At 49.4% G+C, this 21,934-nt stretch overlaps 1 protein-coding gene across 1 annotated transcript in view; it reads left to right on the forward strand.

Annotated features, from left to right (window-relative positions):
- The window catches only part of LOC132027277 (uncharacterized), a 30,847-nt gene extending 10,393 nt beyond the window's left edge, over positions 1 to 20,454 (forward strand). Inside the window, 9 exon segments of the mRNA XM_059416028.1 lie at positions 222 to 710; positions 1,350 to 1,536; positions 3,075 to 3,900; positions 10,311 to 10,368; positions 14,709 to 14,793; positions 16,008 to 16,099; positions 16,346 to 16,472; positions 18,149 to 19,144; positions 19,147 to 20,454. Of these exon segments, the coding sequence (XP_059272011.1) occupies positions 321 to 710; positions 1,350 to 1,536; positions 3,075 to 3,900; positions 10,311 to 10,368; positions 14,709 to 14,793; positions 16,008 to 16,099; positions 16,346 to 16,472; positions 18,149 to 19,144; positions 19,147 to 19,334 (2,949 nt within the window). The 5' untranslated portion in view covers positions 222 to 320 and the 3' untranslated portion in view covers positions 19,335 to 20,454.
- Positions 20,455 to 21,934: the final 1,480 nt, after the last annotated feature.

Below are 21,934 nucleotides of genomic sequence, written 5' to 3' on the forward strand. Positions count from 1 at the left end.
CTGATGCAGGGCTCGATTCCAGGGCCCCGGAATCATGACCCGAGCTGAAGGCAGCTGCTTAAGAGCTGAGCCACCTGGGCGCCCTTGAAAAATAATTTTTGTGATAGTTTTATAGTGGCCATAATTTCCACAATTTTGTCTGCTAAAGGTGTGGCTGTCAAGACCTAAAAAGCATCTTTTTTTTTTCTTTTTTCTGTAATTTATGGTAAATATTTTTTCAGGTTTAACGTGTAGCCCTGAAGAACCAGAAACCCGAAGGAACCGATACTGCTGCTCCACAGAGTCCCACCTGTAGTGAGGCTGTTTCTGGAATCAGTGCGATGACCAAGGTTTTGGGCACAGCTGCAGTTCGGGGCCCTCGGCCTCCACGGGAGAGGGGGCCTCTGGTGGTTAAAGATGAGGACGAAGAGGAAAGGCAGAGCCTTCCTAGTCTGGAGGTGTTCCGCCAGCGCTTCCGGCAGTTTGGCTACCATGATACACCTGGTCCCCGGGAGGCCCTGAGCCAGCTCCGGGTGCTGTGCTGCGAGTGGCTGAGGCCCGAGATCCACACCAAGGAGCAGATCCTGGAGCTGCTGGTGCTGGAGCAGTTCCTGACCATCCTGCCCCAGGAGCTCCAGGCCTGGGTGCAGGAGCACTGCCCGGAGAGCGCCGAAGAGGCTGTCACTCTCCTAGAGGATCTGGAGCAGGAACTGGACGAGCCAGCACAGCAGGTAGACTGGGGAGACCTCACATGCTGTGAGGCTGGGAATGGAGCACGCTGGGCAGGATTGGGCTTATGTGTCCAGTGGGAGGAGCTGAGTAGAAGTTTCTGCTGACTTAGATCACATTGCCTCCTGTTTCCCTTCTCCTGTCCGCTCTTGATCCTTAGCTGTGGATGTGTTTGCTTTCTTTTTCCAAGCGGTTGTGCTTTAGCTCTCCTGGGGCTTGCTTTCCTTCTGCAGTGGACCCTTGAACAACACAGGGGTTAGGGTTGTTAACCTCCCCCCACCTTCCAGCACACGTTCGTTTGAAAATCCCAATTTAACTTTTTTGATTCCCCCAAAGCTTAACTTCTAAATGGCCTCCTGTTGACTGGAAGCTTTACCGATAACATACATAGCCAATTAACACTTATTTTGTACGTTATGTGTGTTATATGCCTTGTTCTTATAATAAAGTAAGCTAGAGAAAGGAAAATATTTAAGAAAACCGTAAGAAGAGTAAGTACATTTACTGTACTGTTTGTATCCAAAAAAAAAAAAAAAAATACACGTATAAGTGGGCCTGTGTAGTTCAGCCTCGTGTTCAGGGATCACCTGTAGTTCTGAGATGAGCTGTGCACAAACCCCACCGTTCCTGGTTGTCTCGAGGTCTCACCTCCTCCAAAGGAACAGCAACAGGTGTGGGAGAAGAGGTCCTCAGGAACAGCAACGCTTCCAAGCAGCGCACAGCCCCAGTCTGCGGAGACCAGTCACAAAAGCGAGGGTTGGGAGCCCTTGTACATCCAGGAGACTGGGGAAGAGGAGGATCTCACTCCAGAGCTGAGAAAGAGTCAAGGTAGGGACTGTCTGCCATGCTGTGTGCTTGGTGCCCCCACGCCTTTGTGGTGGAAGAAACAGAATAATTCTAATTACTGGTTGTGAGGCACTGCCCCTAGACTGATTTGCCTGGTCTGGGTGCCTAGGCAGGACGAGTGCCTCCCCTTCCTCCCAAGTGCGTCTCACGCAGAGAGTCAGTGTGGGGACAGGACGTACTCTTAAAAAGGGTTGGTCAGAGTGAGTTTAAAAGCAGGACTGTTTGGGGCACCTGGATGGCTCAGTCAGTTGAAGCGTCTGCCTTCCCATCGGGTCATGATTCCAGGGTCCTGGGATCAGGTCCCACATCAAGCTCCTTGCTCCGTGGGGAGGCTGCTTCTCCCTCTTTCTGCCGCTCCCCTTGCTTGTGCTCTCTCTGTGCCAAAGAAAAGCTGTAAAAAAAAGTTGGGGGGCACTGTTCACAGAGGTGTAACAGGTTGAAGGAACAGTGATAGGTGATGCTTGTTCATTTGTCAATGACTGAACGAAGGAGCTGTTAAAATCAGCATGGGATTGTGCAGAAATGGTCCCAGGTAAATTCTTTTCAGCTTCTGCCTCATAAGGTTATTTAAAATATTTTGCTTATTTATTGAGCTACTTATTTCCCACACGTAGTACACGGCAGCTTGAAGGAAAGTCTGTGCATGTAGCCAGGCGACTGCTCATCACCCAGAGTGAAAGGGACACGGATCTGTCGCTGCCGGTGGCCAGGACAAAGAGATGGTAGAGTGGAGAGGGAGCTCCAGGGACCAGGGAAGGGGCTAAGAGGAAAGAACTGTGTTGACAGAGACTTCTGTACTCCTGGGGGGGCCAGCAGGTCTCAGGGCGCCCCTGGTTCAGTGTGGATTTCTCTTACTCCCCTTTTTCGTGTGTGCGCTTGAAAGTGTGGCGGCCTCGTGTAGTGCTCTGAAAAAGATGGTTGGCTTCAGTCTGGTTTTAGCAGTATTAACTTGAGAACCGAAAGAGGCATGAGACACAGCCGCTGTCGGGTACATGCTGGGAATCAGACGCTTCTGGGAGGTGAGCACTTTGATGTAAAGACGATCTGGGACTAGCCTGGTCCTCTTTTGTTGCTTTTATAGTCCACTTCCGTGAGCACGTGGATCTCATGAGTTTGCCACTGGCCTCATCTCCCTTAATTACCCTGTTAATTTTCCTTAATCAACTTGGACCGTTCGGCACTGTTTCTTACCTGTTGTTTGTGCCTGACCATCACCCCGCTCCTTTGCTCCTGTCCCAGGAGGCTTGGTGTGGCCCTCCTGCCCTCTTTATGTGAAGCTCTTCTCCCGGCAGAGAAAGCTGTGTGCTCGTCATACTGTCGTAGCTGCTGCTGGGCTGGGGGCTGGTGTGGAAGCCTCGGACTGCAAGCTTGGTCTGGTGGTGACTTGTGTCCATGTCGTGTTGTGATGTGCCACCGAGCAGTACTTGCTCCCAACGTCAGCTGACGTTTCTGTTTCTCCTTCAGGTTCCTTCTCAGAAAATAAAACAACTGACCTGCCCTTACTCTGCTTCTTGTTTCAGATCGTAACTCGAACACCCAGAATGAGGACTCCATAGATGAGCAGAAAAGTTCTGAAGAGTCTCAGGAACTCAAAAGGGAGGTTACTCCCATGGTCGTTGCCAGTAAATGTGAGGCCAGGTTAGAAAGGCAGTGGGCAAACCTTGAAAAGGAAAGAGGAACAAAAACTCCTCTTCTAGACAAAGGTTCCAAGAAAGGCAGAGAATTGATTCCCACTAAACCTGCCCCAGGAGAGAGGCGTTACATCTGTGCCGAGTGCGGAAAAGCCTTTAGTAATAGCTCAAATCTTACCAAGCACCGGAGAACGCACACTGGGGAGAAGCCCTATGTGTGCACCAAATGTGGGAAAGCTTTCAGCCACAGCTCAAACCTGACCCTCCATTACAGAACACACTTGGTGGACCGGCCCTATGACTGTAAGTGTGGGAAAGCCTTTGGTCAGAGCTCAGACCTCCTTAAACATCAGCGAATGCACACGGAAGAGGCACCCTATCAGTGTAAAGATTGCGGAAAAGCTTTCAGTGGGAAAGGCAGCCTCATCCGACACTATCGGATCCACACTGGGGAGAAACCTTACCAGTGTAACGAGTGTGGAAAGAGCTTTAGCCAGCACGCAGGTCTCAGTTCTCACCAGAGGCTCCACACCGGAGAGAAGCCGTACAAATGTAAGGAGTGTGGGAAAGCCTTCAACCACAGCTCAAATTTTAATAAACATCATAGAATCCATACCGGGGAGAAGCCCTACTGGTGTAATCACTGTGGAAAAACCTTCTGTAGTAAGTCCAATCTTTCCAAACATCAGCGAGTCCACACCGGAGAGGGAGAAGGGCTTTAAGTGTCAAGTAATGCTCTCTCGGTGGCGTTTGTTTTTATTAAACTTTAGCCCTTGGATGCTAGGGAGAAGCCCAGTAATTGCGATATAAACTCTAGTCGTAGATTTTGTTTCACTCGACATCAAGGGGTGCCGGAGGAGAGGGTGTTCAGTGGTGGCACCATGGGAAGGTGGCGCTGGTGGGCCGCTGAGCGCGGTCCCCTCACAACGCTTTGGGTCCCATCAGCCAGGCCGGCACTGCTTCTTGTATAGTTAAAACTGAGTATATCCCATATAATTAAGGAAGAAGCACTGAAACTGTTTAACCGTTTTAACATATATTAAAGAAATAGGATTTGTAAAGAATCGAACCACATGGAACGCAATTTAATCTGATTCGGAATAAACTTATAACATCTTGTAAACTTGCCTCCGGACTGTTTCATGGTGTGTTGGTTACTGAATACTGTTCTCAAGAGAGGAAACTATTCCTACTGGTTTTAGCTTCGGGGAGATTTGGATTTGGGGTAATTAGAACTTTTCATGCTCCTGAAAGTATGGATCAGGAAATTGGGGTAGAGCAGCTGCATCTTGGTCTACGTTGTGCTTTATTTTATTTATTTATTTATTTATTTTTCTGTATGCCAAACACATTGTTTTCATCAGGGAGGACATTTGTCAGCCTTGTGTGCGTTTTGATTGTATATGCCTCGGCCACAGTCTGAAAATCCGACTCTGAAGTTTCCTTCTATAAACCTCACACCTCATTAAGATCCAGCATGATTCCTTTAAGTCCATCCTGTCTGTCCCCTGCCTGGAGTCAGGTGAGATCTTTGCTTGGTCTCCAAGAAGAGCCTAATCTCCTATAGCAAGGAGGGGAGGGAGATGTGTTTGTTGGGCTGGAGGCTTCTGGAGAATTGGGGGCTTGAGGTACTCGAGCACACCTCCCCAGGTGTCCCATGCATCAGCATCCGAGTCTATCTCCCAGTTGGGGCCCAGAGTTTGGGGATAAATGACTTGACAAGACTTGGCATTTAGCTGTCTCTGCAGTTCTGCCACCCTCGCAGTCGGCCGTGAGCTGGTGTTCAGGCCCGTCTGCTCTTGCTACAGAAGATGGGGATCTCTCTTAATCCCTCCTGTGGGCGACTAGGGCTTTCACAACATGCCCTGAAATGATAATTGGCCGAACTAAGCCTGTAATTTTCTTTCTTCAAAGCTTGAGAGAGAAACTGGAGTCCTCATAATTGCCGCTATGCCAATAATGTTTCAAGTTCTAGGACTACTACAGAAGCTAATGCTTCCTTTTCTACCTGAATCTCATCCCCTGCCGTAACTGGTGGGAACCTTCCTGACAGGCTCCTCTTCCTAACCTTCTGACCAGTGAGTGACCTGTTCCCGGGATCCCATCCTGAGGGCGCCCGTTTCTAGGGCCACTTCCAGCACCGACTGTTAACAGGTTGGATTTCCCCTGAAACAGCCCGTGACAAGGGCTTAAGGGCAGATAGTTTATTGAGGGAGATGATTCCAGGAAGCCAGGTATGAAGGAGCAGGAAAGGAGGGAAGGATGAAACCCAAGAGCGGGTGCACTGTTGAGCTGGTGGCTTCTGTAGGCACCTAGTACTCGAATCTGGGGACCTTTACAGAACAACACAACAAACGGGAGCAACTGGTATACCCGAGTTCTGCTCCCATCTCAGTGTCCAGCTGTGGTTAGGATGCAGTGCCTTCTTCGCTCCGGCAGAGTGGCTGAGAACCCCTGGTAGACGGAAGAAACTGTCCCCAGGGGCTTTGAGGCTGTTGGTCTGAAGATGCTGTGAGTCATGCCCCCCCATATCACCCAAATATGCATCTTCACACACATGCAGGCAAATGCACAAGACTTACATTTGGAGTCTACATAATACTGGGGGCATACTTACACAAAAAAATGATTCAGTGTTTATCTGAAATTCAGATTTTTCGCTGGGCATCGTGAATCTTACAGTCCCGCCCCTGGCATCTGAAGGCAGCAGTGCTTCCAACGGTTTGTCTCCCCAAATGTGGTAAAATCTGATGAACTGAGGGGACTCACTTACACCTGTAAAATGTATATTTGTGGATGAGATGGCAGCTTTGTGCATCCCAGGAAATACACCGTGACTATAAAATCTAGAATAGCCCCTCAGTACTAGCCTGGAAATCAGAGCAGTGGCCCTTTCCTTGCAGACCGCCTCCAGAATTCTCTCTGGTGGAGATTGCCTGCTGCTAGGAGACAGAAGTGTCCGATCTAGCTTGAGATGGGAAATAACACATAGCTGTTTGCACATTTCTGTGTAATGGCTTAATTTCACCCCGTCCAGTCTGTCTACCATGACTTACATATAGTCCAAGTATATGATTCAAAAATACGATTCTAGATGAATAAACCAATTTTCACTCTTACTACTACATTTATAGTAATATCAGAGCTAATATATGTTCACATTTCACTTTTTTCAACCTTTTAAATTGTAAAATACACAACAAAATGTACCATGGTATACACCTTAAAAATATATAACTTATTAAAGACATGTAAGCTTTAAATTCATCCCAAGCTAATAGAAAAGATCTCATTTTAGGGGGTACCTGGGTGGTTCAGTTGGTTGGGTGTCTGCCTTCGGGACAAGTCATGATCCCAGGGCCCTGGGATCGACCCCCCCATTGGGGTCCCTGCTCAGCATGGAGTCTGCTTCTCCCTCTCCCTCTGCTCCTCACCCCCCTCCCACCCAGCTCATACTCTCTCACTCTCTCAAATAAATGAAATCTTTAAAAAAAAAGAAAACATCTCGGGGCACCTGGATGGCTCAGTGGGTTAAGCCTCTGCCTTCAGCTCAGGTCATGATCTCAGGGTCCTGGGATCAAGACCCACATTGGGCTCTCTGCTCAGCGGAGGGCCTGCTTCCCCCTCTCTCTCTACCTGCCTCTCTGAGTACTTGTGATCTCTCTGTCAAATGAAATCTTAAAAAAAAAAAATCTCCTTTTAATTTTTTTAAAGATTTTATTTATTTATTGAAGAGAAGGAGAGCTGGGGTAGCGGGGAGAACAGAGGGAGAAAGACAAGCAGGCTCTACCCTCGGCACAGAACTCAACGCAGGGCTCAGTCCCACGACTCTGAGAGCAAATCAGGAGTTTGGATGCTCGACCCGCTGAGCCACCCAGGCGCCCCTGGAAATAAAATTTTTAAAAAGGGGGCAGCATTAAAGACAGTGATGGGGAAAAAAAGGCTAAAAATTTTACACTTTATTCAGTAATTGTATCATTTCTATGAATACTGTATTGTTATTTTGAGAACTATTTACTTGAAATGCCAGAAAAAATAAACCATTATATTTATTTAGTTTGAAATGAAGGGGGCATCTGGCTGGCTCAGTCAGTAGAGCATGTGACTCGATCTCAGGGTCTTGATTCTGAGCCCCATGTTGGGGGTAGAGATTACTTTAAAAAAGTTTTTTGGGGGGAACACCTGACTCGATTAAGTGTTTGATTTCAGCTCGGGTCCTGGAGTCCCAGGATCAAGCCCCATGTCGGGCTCCCTGTAAAGCAGGGTATCTGCTTACCCTCTCTCCCTGCTCCTTCTCTCACTCTCTCTCTCTCAAATAAATAAATAAAATCTTTTAAAAGTTTTTAAGCTTTTTTTTTTTTAAATGAAGGTTTACCCATAGAAAATAAAGGAGTATAGTTCTACAAAAGAATTCAAAAATGGACTGGCAGTATCAATGTAACTCATTCCTTTACAATAAGATACCTTTTTTTATTTCTGTCCAAGAGCAGTTGCCCAGAAATAATGTGAACCCCAATATGTTTGTATTTCCCCCTCCCACCCCAACTATGTGGCACCAGTGTTCCTCAGAGAAATAGCTAATTTTATATTTAGAAAAAAGTGAACCTGAGGATTTTGTGCCAAAAGGCTTTCAGATTCAATGAGATTCTATTGGAATGACACTGGGACCAATCTGAAATGAGCTCACACTGGGACACCTGGGTGGCTCAGTCAGCTAAACATTTGACTTTGGTTCTGGTCATGACCCCAGGTCCTGGGATCAAGTCCTGCCTTGGGCTCCTCGCTCAACCAGGAGTCCCCTTCTCCCTCTGCCTGCCGCTCCCCCTGCTTGTGCTCTCTGTCTGAGCTGTCAGTTGACTGTCATATATGTAGTCTAAGAAGCCAGATCTGGGGTGGGAAACCGGACTATCTTCATCAGGAGGGAAGATGGCTGTGAAGGGCACCCTCTCCAAGGGAGCAATTTTAAAGGTATATAGATAGAAAATATAAGGCTCTGGCAATTGATTCTCTCAAAACGAGCTGTCTACACAGACACTCTGAGAATATTTGTGTTCTCCATCCCCCATCCCTACCTGGAATTTTGGTCATATCCTTGTCTGAAAACAGCTGTATTTTGACACAAGACCCCAGTGAGGACACCAGTGCCCTTCCTTCTATTGACTTTTTGTAGGCTTACTTTTTTACTCTTATTTTTTCCCTTTTTTTTTTAGATAAATGCTTTACAGAAGTTCAAACACTCCCTTTCCCACCTTGGGGGATTGCCTCATGCCTCCCCTAGGTGACTTATGACACTCCGAAGAATAAGGCCATTCAGAGCATGGCCTTCGAGAACTTGCTGGGAATTACCCAGCTGGCTGGGCTCTGGGGCAAACAGCAACCATGAGCTACAAATTGACTTCTCAGCCCCAGAGTGAGAGAGTTAGTTGATAGCACGAACGTGCTGGGTCGTCAGAGCTGTTCCTTTCGGATTGTCATTAGGGGACCTTTTGCAGAACAAACCATCCCGCTTTGAGGAGACCATTTCCGCCCTGTTCTTGCCTCTCCACTGCCTCCTTCCTCGTCTCTGTTTTTCTTGTCCTGGAGGTAGAAGTGGAAGAAAAAGGAATTGAGGAGAGTTTAAAAACAAATAAAATATCAGGGTGGGGAGAGACAGAGAGAGAGAGAGAGAGAGAGAGAGAGTGAGTGAGTGTGTGTGTGTGTGTGTTGTGTTTTGGTGGAGAGGGGTTGGGTATGGAGTTTACTGAGTGGCTTGGCTATCCCAAGCATTTGCTCAAATTCTCACTGTGGTCTGCAGGGACTGCACACCGGTCCCGCCCTCACCCATCTCAGGCCACCCCTCAAGTGGTATTAGAGATTGTGCATTGCTCTGTCCTGCCCCCAGGCCTTTGTCCTGGCTGTTACCTCTGCCTGGCGGTCCCTTTCCCCCCCGCGCGGCCCTGCAGTACCTCTGGAAAGTCTCCTTTCCTAGCAGTTTCCCTATTTTGCCGGAATTGGTCACTTAAATTACTGTGCTTAGACTGCCGTCCCGGGAGAGTGAGAGCTGCTGCATTCGCACAGGGGACTGTCGGCGCCATCAAGACGGGATACAGTGCAAGCGGAATAAATGGGAGGCAGAGCCGGAAGGGGCACCAGGAGCGCCCTCGTTACTCAGAGTATCACAAGATTTCATTCCGTACGTGCCCTGGAAGGATTTGATTCCGACACTTATGGGACTACTCCTGGGAGGGCATAAAAGTGAGCAAACCTGGGTGGCTCAGTGGGTTAAAGCCTCTGCCTTTGGCTCAGGTCATGACCCGCAGCACCGCAGCATCGGGCTCTCTGCTTGGCAGGGAGCCTGCTTCCCCCTCTGTCTGCCTGCGTCTCTGCCTATCTGTGATCTCTGCCAAATAAAATAAATTTCTTTAAAAATCTTTAAAAAAAAAAAAAAAAGTGAGCAAACCACAAACCACGAAGCCCTTCCCTCTCGCCCCCAAGCATTTCCCACATTTGGGCGGGGGGGGGGGGGGGGGGGGGGAGCTCTTGCCAGTTTCCCCGAGTTTGTTTTCTCTCATCGCTTGTATAGGATTTGCCCTCACGGGAACTCTCTGATGGGCTGGAACATTCTCTTCGGATTTTAAAGGGGGTATTTTTTACATGAAACAAACACAAAACTCGGTTTATTTGGACATTTCAAATAAAGGTGAATTTTTTCTAGTGATTAAAACTTCGAAGTCTTCCTGCTGGCTGCGGGTGGGCTCGGTACCCCGACCGCTCTGGCAAGGTGCGTTTTCCTCTGCCCTCGCCGACACGCGGGATACCCACGCCGCCCCCGCCGCCTCAGGTCTGCGGCGCCCGAACTTGCGCCCTGAGGCCGAGGGGCGCGGCGCTTCGCCCCGCCCGGCCATCAGGGGGCGCGCGGCGGCGGGCGGGAGCTCCAGGGCGGGCGTTGGCGTCCGCGAGGGAGCCGCGCGGCCTAGGCCGGGACTTAGCGAATCACCGAGAGGCGAACTCCTCCAGAGTTCCTAGAGAGAACAAGTGGGCGTGGGGGCTGCGGGGATGGGATGGGTAGTGAAAAGGTCCGACCCGGAAGCGAAATAGAGAGAACTTCCGTTCTTTGTTCTGTCCCGGTGTGTGGGTCTGTGACAGGGTCCAACGGGGCCTGATCTGTGTCCGGCCCCCCAAATCTCCCGTCCCTGCCCCCAGGGTGAGTCCGGCGGCCCCCGGGGCTCGCGGTGAGACGGAGGCTGTGCCCGCCAGGGAAAGGGGTGGTGTCCGCGCCGCTGCGGCCCGCGGGGTCCCCAGGCCAGCCCGGAGCAGGATGCCGGGAGGCGCCGCTCCCTCCCCCGCAGCCGCTCCCCGACTCCGCTTCCCCGGGGACCTCCCTCTGCCAAACGGGGCCCTGCTAGGAGGGGAGGAAAGGGGCTCGAGTTCTGGGCTTGTGACAGCTCAGCTCGAGCCCATAAAAGTTCCAGTGTGGCTGCAAACGGGCCGCTGTCTTTAGAACAGCTGATGACAGCTCCCCTAACTTGGTAATTCTCCCAGACGCTTTTATTTGGTGTTAACACAGTGATTCGCGCCAGTGGCAGGAGAAGTCTGTACTTCGCCGGCTCTGAGATCTGAGTAGGAGTTCACGAAGTGTTCGCAGTTAGAACTAGGTCTGGGATGCGGGGCGGGAGCGGGGGAGTTTGCGGTGCAAACTTAGATCCCGGGAATAATCCCGCTGGCGCTCAATCGAGTTCCTTACGGGGAATGATAAAAGTCGCGTCTGGCTCCCGCTTTCAATTGTGTTAGATCCCTGACGTGGGATTGAACGCAGATGGATGTTTCCGCTCCGAATGGCATTCATCAGCTCCAGGCGAGGCTAGGCAGGGTGATGAACCCGAAATATATGGAATAATGAGAGGAGCTAAAGGTTCTTATCCACAAGAAGAGACGAGTATGGACAGTGAGCATCATGTGGTTTGCAGGCGTTTGAGGAACGGTTGTGTGGGAGGAGAAAATTCTACTCTTGAAGCTTCATACGGTAGGGTGCAGGGCCTCTGTAAGGTGGAGGGGATAGATTTTCACTTTACCAACCCAAAACCTTTCTGGTGGTGAAGCTTTACATCAACAGACCAGACTCTGTCCTGAAGTCGAGAGTTTCTCGCAAGTTAGGGGTCAAAACATTGAGAACTTGAGAAGGCATTTCTTTCACTTGGGTGAGAGGTTAACCTGGAGAACCTTCAGTGGCCTTTGAGCTCTCCAGGGTTGCAACACAGATAACCAGTTGTGTCTTAATTGTGTTGATTAATGGATGTTCTCTTCTTTTCCTTGTATTTGAGTAGAAATGAAGTTTACATGAATATTTTTAATTCTTTCCCCCCCTTAATCGTACAGCACTGCCATCAACTTAAATTAGAATTCCCAGCAACTTGCACAGAGGCTTCCAAATCCCCGATAATTGCTACTCTGGTCTTCTAGGACCTAACTCCAAAGAAGGAAGGAAAGATTCCAGCAGGTAAAGCTTTTCATGACTTGTTCTTACTGCCAGGTCATCTTTGTGAGTCCCTAGGAGCAGCTTTAGGGAGAGGCGTTGGCAGAGCAGGGCAGGGTAGGGCCCTGCCTGGACCTGAAGCTGTGGGGGCACAATGGAGATTTTTCTATGAGAAACATTGTGTGCTGATGCAGACACTGGGGACTTGTTCTTAACAATATGCCTTTGAGTTCCAGCTTTGGGTAACCCAGCTGTGAGGAGGGAGGCTTGCTTTTTCCCTCTGGAGTCAGAGCCTCTGAGTTTCCTTTCTAAAGAGAGTTTGGATTGAGAGCTGATTTGTTGGACGTGTCTGCTTATAAACAGTCCTGGAAATCGTAAAGTTGGTTGATAGGGACAAAAGATGGCTGGCTCTGAGACAGAGTGGAAGGGACCCCGGGAGGAGGGCGCTCGTGGCACCTTGATTGCCCCTGGGCCTGGCTCACGGCTCATTCAGTGCCTTTCTCTGTATAAAGGCATCGGTGGGCATTCTGTACCCCCTTGTTGCCCAAACACTAGAGGTCTGTGAACTCTTGACTCTCAGGGCCCCTCCCCTTTTTATGCTTTTATGTGAATGCAACTGTCTGTAATGATAAAGCAGATATGGTTCACGTACCTTTCAGTAGTGCTTTGCGATGTAGTGACACTCAACAGTGATTTGTTACGTGAGCAAATAAAGAGGGAGGTAGACAAAATCCAGGGCTTTCTTTTCTTTTCTCTTGCCCAAGTGTAAGAAAGTTCTGGTGGCTGCTTTGTCTGTTCTTGGCCTGTTGATTCTTGTCACAGCATTCGAGTATGGAGTAGAATCTTCTACCTGAGATCCAAACCTTTGTCTAGATACTCACACGTTCTGTTTTATTCAGTAGAGCCACAGAGAACAGACCTCTCTTGATTGTCATAGCATCTGGGGAATGGGACATTAGCAGGGATAAAAATGGAGTAATAAGTAATTTTTTTTTTTTTAAGATTTTATTGATTTGGGTGCCTGGGTGGCTCAGTGGGTTAAGCCACTGCCTTCGGCTCAGGTCATGATCTCAGGGTCCTGGGATCGAGTCCCACATCGGGCTCTCTGCTCAGCAGGGGCCTGCTTCCCTTCCTCTCTCTGCCTGCCTCTCTGCCTACTTGTGATCTCTCTCTGTCAAATAAATAAATAAAATTCTAAAAAAAAAAAAAAAAAAAAAAAAAGATTTTATTGATTTGACAGAGAAAGAAATCACAAGTAGGTAGGAGGCAGGCAGAGAGAGAGAGGGGGGAAGCAGGCTCCCCGCTGAGCAAAGAGCCCAATGTGGGGCTTGATCCCAGAACCTTGGGATCATGACCTGAGCCGAAGGCAGAGGCTTTAACCACTGAGCCACCCAGGCGCCCCAATAAGTAATCTTATGTGCTTTTGTTTTTTTTTAAAGTGTTGGTTCCTGTGTCAGGGACTTCTATTCCTACCCAAGGACGTGTATTAGAGAAAAGGGAGATAGAAAGAAGGCCCGCTGCTCCCTGCGGTGACACTGCACTGAGGCCCACAGAGGGGCCCCATCCCCCAGCAACATCCTGCCTTCGGCTGAGACTGGAAGCAGACAGCTGTCTCAGAAAGGGCAGGAAGCATTTCTCTAATATAATTAATAGATTGGAGCTATTTGCCTTAGTTCTGGGTGTCAACTCTTATATCCCCAGGGTTATTTATTTATTTAAATATTTTATTGATTTATTTGACAGAGGTCACAAGTAGGCAGAGAGGCAGGCAGAGAAGGGGGAGGGCCCGGGAGGTGTGAAGCAGGCGCCTGCTGAGCAGGGAGCCTGGTGCAGGGCTGGATCCCAGGACCCTGATATCATGACCTGAGCCTAAGGCAGAGAGAGGCCCTGTCCACTGAGCCACCGAGGCGCCCTCCCCAGGGATTTTTAAATGAGAGACGGAGAACTCATGAAGTTTCACTGATCTCTTTTTTTATTTGGGTGCTGTTTTGTGACCCCTTTTCTTCAAAGTGTTGTACACCCTCACTGTAATACAACAGCTAATAACCTAATAAAGTAAATTTTTTTTTCTGTTGGCTCTACTGTTTATGAGGTTAGTTTAAAAAAATCTGTAAACAGAAGCACCTGGGTGTCTCAGTCGGTTAAGCCTCTGACTCTTGATCTTAGGTCTGATCTCAGGATCCTGAGTTGAAGCCCCACATTTACTTAAAAATAAAAAAAAAAAATTTTAAAGATATTATTTATTTATTTGACACAGAGAGATCACAAGTAGGCAGAGAGGGAGAAGCAGGCTCCCCGACGAGCAGAGAACCTGATGTGGGGCTTAATCCCAGCACCCTGGGATCATGACTTGGGCCGAAGGTAGAGGCCTTAATCCACTGAACCACCCAGGTGCCTCTACCACAAACATTCTTAACAGTTTATACAGTACAGGGCACCTGGGTGACTCAGTGATTGGGCGACTGCCTTTGGCTCAGGTTATGATCCTGGAGTCCTGAGATCGAGTCCCACGTCGGGCTTCCTTGCTCAGGAGGGAGTCTCCTTCTCCCACTGACCACTCCTCTCACTCTCTCTCTCCCTCTCAAATAAATAAATAAGTAAATAAAATCTTAAAGAAAAAAAAGTTTATACAGTACATACACATTTTGCAACATCTGTGTGTACATACTTTTACACTTGATCCTTTTTTTTTTTTCCTCCAAATTTCAGTTGCTGGTTAGTATTTCATTCTGTTAGTGTCCTTGTCGCCAGGGTTCCATGTTTTCTTGTTGTTACAAATATCACTGGGTGTGTTGTGGGAGCCAAAGGTGGAATATTGTTCAGGAACAGGGGCCCTTTCCGTGGTGCTCATGGAATCTCACCAAAGGGAGCAAGGGCAGTCCTCACCAGGATCTGGAAGGCTGTCCTGGTTGCTGCGATTCCTCTTGATAATCTTGGGTACTAACTGAAATGCTAGCTCCGGGGAGGTGGGTTTGTTGTTGTTGTTGTTGTTGTTGTTTAATTTTATTTTTTTATCATTGAACCTTGGACTCTACTTCTGCAGTGCTTCCTGCTGAGTCTGCAGACAGTAGACCGGAGGCCCAGAACTTCTAGCCCTACTCATGGAAACTCAGGCCGATTGTGTATCTCAGGAACCGCAGGCCCTGCTTGAGAGTGGTAAGAAACAGATTCATTTATTCTTGTATTCAGCCATTCAGTAGTCGCGCTGCCCGTCTTGCTCACGGGGAACCATGCTAACCCCTGGAATCCAGGTGCGGCTAAGACACAGTTCTTCCCAGCTTACAGCCTAGTGGGAAAGCTGACTGAGGCCAACAACGGATGTTGGTGGACTTGACAGCCGAGGCATTTGTGAAGGGCCGTTGGGACCTCGTGCAGGATTAAGAAAACCGTGACGCAGTCACAGAATTCCAGGCGCGTGGCAGCAACTGACCTGTAGTCCTACTTTGTGTTCTCTAGGAGCAGACTCTTACGGGAGGCTCTTGGGAAATCACTTTGTAGGTCACAGGCTTGAGGATGAAATGAGCATTCGTATTCTGCTGTCATGGCCTATGCCATTGACTTTGGAGCCAATTGCCATCGAAGGGGTATACTAATCAGGAGAAAGCATTTAAGGATCTCTTTGTCCCGTTGATTATACACAGTCTTGTGTCTCTAGGGGTTTAGAGTCTCTCAGGGACAAATACGTTAATTTAAGAATTATAGAAGAAAAGATGTGATCAAGCCCAGAAACAGGAAACATTTGTAGTGTTTAGGGGCTCCTGGGTGGCTCAGTGGGTTAAAGCCTCTGCCTTTGGCTCAGGTCATGATCCCAGGGTTCTGGGTTCGAGCCCCGCATCGGGCTCTCTGCTCGGCGGGGAGCCTGCTTCCCCCTCTCTCTCTGCCTGCCTCCCTGACTGTGACCTCTGTCAAATAAATAAATAAAATCTTTAAAAAAAAAAGGAAACATTTGTAGTGTTTAGATTTGACCTGGGGGTAAAGAGAAAGAATGGGCACTGTGGTGTTCAGTCGGGGTTGGGTGAGGCTGCTGGTTTCCTCTGGTCTAAGAGACCTTTGTGCACAAGTTCGAGTTCAGAGAGGCGGGGAGGGGTGGAAGGGATGGGAGCGGGATTGTCTGCGTTGCTGGCCAGGCTTGGGAGAAAGAACAAGAAGGTGCTTCTCACCAGCGGGTGGACTGGGCCGGTTTCTGGGAGGGCGCAGTGACCGGACAGAAAGGAAGGGCCCTGGAGCTTGAGAGCAGGATGCACAGAGCTTTGGACACCTCACCTCCCGAGGGAGTGAGTCCTAGGTTGTCCTAGGACCCTGTGACGTCTCTGGGTTGGGAGGCCACAGAGCAGATGGGTTCACTCGTGGACCCTTTTCTCGCCCTTTAGCTCTTCCTTCCTCGAAAGTTCCTGCATTTTCCAACAAGGACAGCCTGGGGGATGAGATGTTGGCAGCTGCACTCCTGAAGGCCAAGTCCCAGGTGAGCTGTGGTTCCCTTTATCCTGCTTTTCCTTCCGTCTTCGTGGAAACATTTGTGCCCCAAACCGTGATTCCCTCCATCGGGAACATGGTCCTTTCTGCTGAATAACGGACCCCTCTTCCTCTGCTATAACCTGCTTTCCCCTCCCTCTTAGATACTCCTGATTCCTCCCCATCCCCAATCATTTTTGGTGCTGCTGGTCCCGTCCCTTACCCTGAAATTGCATGCGAGACCGTGTTGTTTCAGGAGTTGGTGACGTTTGAGGACGTAGCTGTGTACTTCATCCGGAAGGAGTGGAAACGTTTGGAGCCTGCTCAGAGGGACCTCTATAGGGATGTGATGCTGGAGAATTACGGGAATGTGTTCTCGCTGGGTAAGGAGTTAACGCTTTCTCAGTCAAACTCCCTTGGCATTTCTTTGTTTCCTTGTGGGCTAGGGACACTTGAGTCACAAAATGATCAGCCGAGGATTGACGTAGTCTCAGGAGATTCTGACGGACGACAATACCAATAGTAACTCCTGCTTGTAGAGTAATTGGCAGTTTATAAAGAGCTTTCCTCTACGTTGTCTCATGGAAACCTCCCAATAAGGCAGTAACGGAGGTCGCTAGTGTTCTGCTTGTGAGGAAAGAGAAGTCAGAGGTCCTCAGTGCTGCACGGGTGGTGCTAGCAAGTAGCAGGCCTCGAGCCCTGGTCTTCCAGCTCCAAATCTGCTGCTTTTTTGCCTTGTAATTTCTTCATTTATAATAATTCAGAGCCTTTTCCAAAAGATGAACATCTCAGGATCCCTAAACACGTGTGGTTCTGCTCTGTGCCCACGTGCACATTCTGGAACTCCTCCTTCCCTTCTCCGTGTACCACCTCGAGGAATCTGTGGCTTTGTTCAGAACCAGTGCGGCTGCAGCTCCCGGAGAAGTTTCTCTGCTTATTTCAGAGAGCAGCTGGCGTCTTTAACCTTTAGTCTGTGGACTTAACTCCTTGTCCATCGCGCACCGCAGCGAAAACATTGTCTGGGCGGTCCGGGGCGTCTCCCTCACTCCCACTGGAGACTGCCTGCCCGTTTCCGTGCTGGCCCCTGACATCCAAGGTGCAGAACCCAGCTCTGGGACCACTTGGTATGAGCCGGACTTGTCCCATGGGAAGGATTTCCGTTTCTGAATTTTGACACAATCTTTGGGCTGCCCTGAGAGGAAGAGCTAGGGGTGCTGGGTTCCAAGGGAGCTGAGACCAGCAGGGTCCGGAGGGACGCCTGTTCAGGTGAGAGAGAAACAGCTGTTTCTGTTCTCTGACGCCCACTGCCCTGTCTTTACTTCTTCAAATATTGACAGACTAAAAATGCTCACTGTCTAGACCCTTTTCATCCTCCTCTGCTCAGAGCGCCCTTTGAAAACCCTAAAGCAGTGAAAATAAGGAAGTCAGACAAGAAGACGGTTTATGATCCTCACATCTTAGCCCAGCCTTTGAGGCCTCGGGCCCAGAGGCGGACTGAGCTCCGTCTTTTGCCTGTTTCCGTGGATTTGGAGTGTGTGGCTTGCTGGATGTTGTTCTTTTCAAGTGGGGCTGTGGCAGTCTCTGTGGCCTCCCCTTTGTCGCTTCTTCCTGCTCCGCGACTATTTCCCATCACCCTTCTGCGCTCGCTTGCTTATGTTTCTTCTCCCCTGTCTTCTGGAAGCCACCCTCTCCGCACTTGCATTTCCAGCATCTGACCTCCGTGAGGAGTTTGCCACTTCGTTAAACAAGCATGTCCGTTCTCTTCTGTTTCTGGTTCCCGCCCCTGCCGGGTCTGTCTTCCTCTTCTCCCATCTCCAGCCTTCCCCATGCTTCCAGCTCTTTCCACTTTGATTTTGCTACTTGCCTTTCTCCTTCCTGATTTCCTCGACGCTGATCTCTCTGTGTGCTCCAGCTGGCCCCAGCCCGGGCAGGTCTGCACGCAGATGAGAGGCATGTGCTTTTAGCCCTGTCAACACCCTTGTCGTCATTATCCTGCCCGCTGGTCTTGATCCTTTCTTCCGCAAGGACCAAGTGATGTTTGTATTTTGTATTGTGCCAGATGGTGAGACCAGAACTGAGCACGATCAAGAAATTTCTGAAGATACAGGATCACATGGGGTGCTGTTGGGAAGATTCCAAAAGGGTATTTCTCAGGGTCTTAAATTCAAAGACGCCTATGACCAAGAAGTCGGTCTTAAGAGGCAACTGGGGAGCTCCTCTAGAGAAAGACTGACCAGGAAGATACAAGATTTCGGTCAAGTGACGGATGAGGAAAAGCTAACCCCTGTGGGAGAGAGAAGTGAGAAATACAATGATTTTGGGAACAGCCTCGCTGTGAGTTCTAACCTTATTTCGCATCAGAGACTTCCTGTGGGAGACAGACCCCACAAGTGCGATGAATGTAGCAAGAGCTTTAATCGAACTTCAGACCTCATTCAGCATCAGAGAATCCACACTGGGGAGAAGCCCTATGAATGTAGTGAGTGCGGGAAGGCCTTCAGCCAGAGCTCGCACCTCATTCAGCATCAGAGAATCCACACCGGAGAGAAGCCGTACGAATGTAGCGATTGTGGGAAGACCTTCAGCTGCAGCTCTGCGCTTATCCTCCATCGAAGGATCCACACCGGGGAGAAGCCCTACGAGTGTAGCGAATGCGGGAAGACCTTTAGCTGGAGCTCTACCCTTACTCATCACCAGAGAATCCACACTGGAGAGAAACCGTACGCCTGTAACGAGTGCGGGAAGGCCTTCAGTCGGAGCTCTACCCTCATCCATCACCAGAGAATCCACACTGGAGAGAAGCCCTATGAATGTCACGAGTGCGGGAAGGCCTTCAGCCAGAGCTCGCACCTCTATCAGCACCAGAGAATCCACACTGGAGAGAAGCCCTATGAATGTATGGAATGCGGAGGAAAGTTTACCTACAGTTCAGGCCTTATTCAGCATCAAAGAATCCACACGGGGGAGAATCCCTATGAATGTAGTGAGTGTGGGAAAGCCTTTCGGTACAGCTCAGCTCTGGTCCGCCATCAGAGAATTCACACTGGAGAGAAGCCTTTGAATGTAATGGGAATGAGCAAAAGTTCTCTCAGAGTCGCTGCCGAGCTCAGCATCAGAGAGTCTACCTGAGAGAGAGCCGCGCACCTGTTTTCCTCACTTCCTCTGAGTCTAACAAGCTCCTGCCTTACTACATAAGGATGAACATCTTAGAACGTGTCCCTTCCGGCTCAGACCTTTCGCTTTAGAGAACGGGGCAGATGGGGGGAAGATCATCCCGGCACACCCTCGTGACGAGCTACCTGGTCACTTTCCCCCAGGAGTGACACCCGGAAGCAAGCGGCAGGTTGAGTGCTAGGAAGGCCAGGGAAGCTCTGGGACCGGTCACCTTCCATTTTGGAAGGGAGTTTGCACTAGCCCGTTTCTCTCACACCACAGGAGCCTTTCCTTCCGAGGTGGGGAGTGGAAGCACAGTAGGAAGAAAATTCCAAGGACTCCTCTGGTTGGAGTCCATGTAGTCGGCACCGAAGGCACTGGAAAGAATGTTCCGGGTCCTGCTGTTTGCTAACAAGGGGACACAGAGGCTGTCTTTCAAAGCCACTGTCCCTAATCCAGCTTTAGGTTCTGGTAAGGAACCTTTGCTATTTGTTGTTACTTTTTTTGTTCCATGATTTTGTCAATTAATGGAAATTTGGTGCTGAGGGATTTGTTATTTTATTGGGGGGCTGTTCCATGAGGTTTTCTGGGATAACTGTATTTTGGGGGGCTCTTGGAGCAGCAGGCCCGTTTCCAAGAGCAGCGAGGCGGTTTTGTTGGGAGAGCTCCTTGTCCTTCTCCGCTGTGACGGGTCTGATTGGGAAATCCATCTGATGAAGAAAGTCTCACAGGGGAAGGATCGAAAGCATTCAGCGTTGGCCTGCTTCTGTCCTCTCTCGCTGTTCCTCTCCCCGCTCCTGTGCTGAAAAGTGATTTAATCCAAACCCCCAGTTGCTAAGACTAGAATGCTTTCAAGGAGCTCACTCAGCCAGCTTGCCCTGCCCTCCGTCACCTATGACCTGTGACATCGGGCCCCAGCAGCCGGACCTCCCGTGACCCCATCTCTTGACTTCGGCAGCAAAGGAAGCGCAACGCCCAGAGAAGGGGAGTCTCTGGCCTGACCTGGCCACCAGGCTCCTTGCTGGGTTAGGCTGGAGCTTCCGAGGGTGCCCAGCTGAAGGGATGATCTTTCGTTCGGTTTTCCCAATCCTGCTCATCCTGTAGCATAAACGAAGTGCACTATTAAACAGAATAGTTTTCTAGAAGGAGAGATTGAGTGTGTTTCTATGCAGGAGCCAAATTTATTTGAATTAAAATAGGAAATCGTGAGTATAACTGGAATCTTTAAAATTTACTCGTAAGTTTTTTTTTTTTTTTAAACTGTTTTTCTTTCACACACATACGACCTCTGGCTGTCAAGACTCCTGTCCTATTTTAGGTACCGCCACAGACTCAGTCACGCACACATTTGCTCCCAGCTCGTACCCACATGTTGGATTTCGTGTGTGGCTTGTCATTCTGTGTGGTACGATACTTAGGACCAGCAACCCAAACTAGAAAGGAGTTACTGGGTGGGCGGGGGGGGGGGGGGCTTACCAGCGGGTACTTGGGTTTTGGGTCGCAGGGGGCATATGTAGATTTCTTGTTCCAGCTGTGGGCGAGAGGAAGTCATTCATGGAGAAGGCGGAGAGGAAGGTGTTACGGAGAAGTTGGGGAACTGTCTGGAACTGCCGTCTGAAGACCTTGGAGCATATGTTGTGATCGACCTCCCAATATGTTTTTGATTTCTTAAAGCTGTAATGAAACCCCCCGCTCTTTTGGCTCTTCTTTGAGATTCGGCCGTGGACTATCCCTGTTTACAATCACTAGTCTGCTTGTCAGTCATGCAGGTTTCTGAACCCCCAAATCAGACCTGTCAGCTAATTTCTGAGGTTAGAGCCTAAAAACGTCCACTGAAAAGGAAGAACCAGTAATGGAACAGAAAATATTTCTGGAAGGAGAGGAGCAGGGTCTTGTAAAATATTGTATGTTTTAGAGAAGAGGCTCCGGGCAGGACCGTTTTTTGGAGTTGGGGGAGGCACTGAGCATGGCCACTGCCGTGGAGATTGAGACTGTGGAGGTCTAGGGAAGACCCCCGCACAGGTCAAACTGCTAGGCCATGAACAGTTAGCGTAGACAAGAACCAGCCACTTCTCTGCCCGCACGCTGGTCCCTCGTGCTTCTTCAGAGCATCTCCATGAGACCTGGGAATGATCTCAACCGCTGTATGAAAGTAGTATTTATTTTTTACATCTCTTTGAAGCTGCCAGAGCATTTTATTCATCTGGTTTTCCTGATTATTCCTGTCTCCCATTATGATTCTTCCTCTCAGTCCCTGAGTATTTTTTTTTCTTTTTTTTTAGTCCCCGAGTATTTCTTTTTTTTTTTTTTTAAGATTTTATTTATTTATTTGACAGAAATCACAAGTAGATGGAGAGGCAGGCAGAGAGAGAGGGAAGCAGGCTCCCTGCAGAGCAGAGAGCCCCATGCGGGGCTCGATCCCAGGACCCTGAGATCATGACCTGAGCCGAAGGCAGCGGCTTAACCCACCGAGCCACCCAGGCGCCCCAGTCCCCGAGTATTTCTTAATGCTGGGTTATGATACCCGTTTGTCTCTTCCTTTACTGTTACCCGTAGAACCACTTACTCCTGTGGTCTCAACTCTTATCTGTACAAATAAGTTTTGAATCTGTTCCTGTGCTCCTAACCTGTCCCAGGTTCCAGCCTTGGGTCTCCGGCAGACGGCTGGCCATTCGTACTTGGACCTCTGAAA

This window comes from Mustela nigripes, chromosome 11 (assembly GCF_022355385.1).
Source record: "Mustela nigripes isolate SB6536 chromosome 11, MUSNIG.SB6536, whole genome shotgun sequence".
NCBI classification, from domain to species: Eukaryota; Metazoa; Chordata; class Mammalia; order Carnivora; family Mustelidae; genus Mustela; species Mustela nigripes.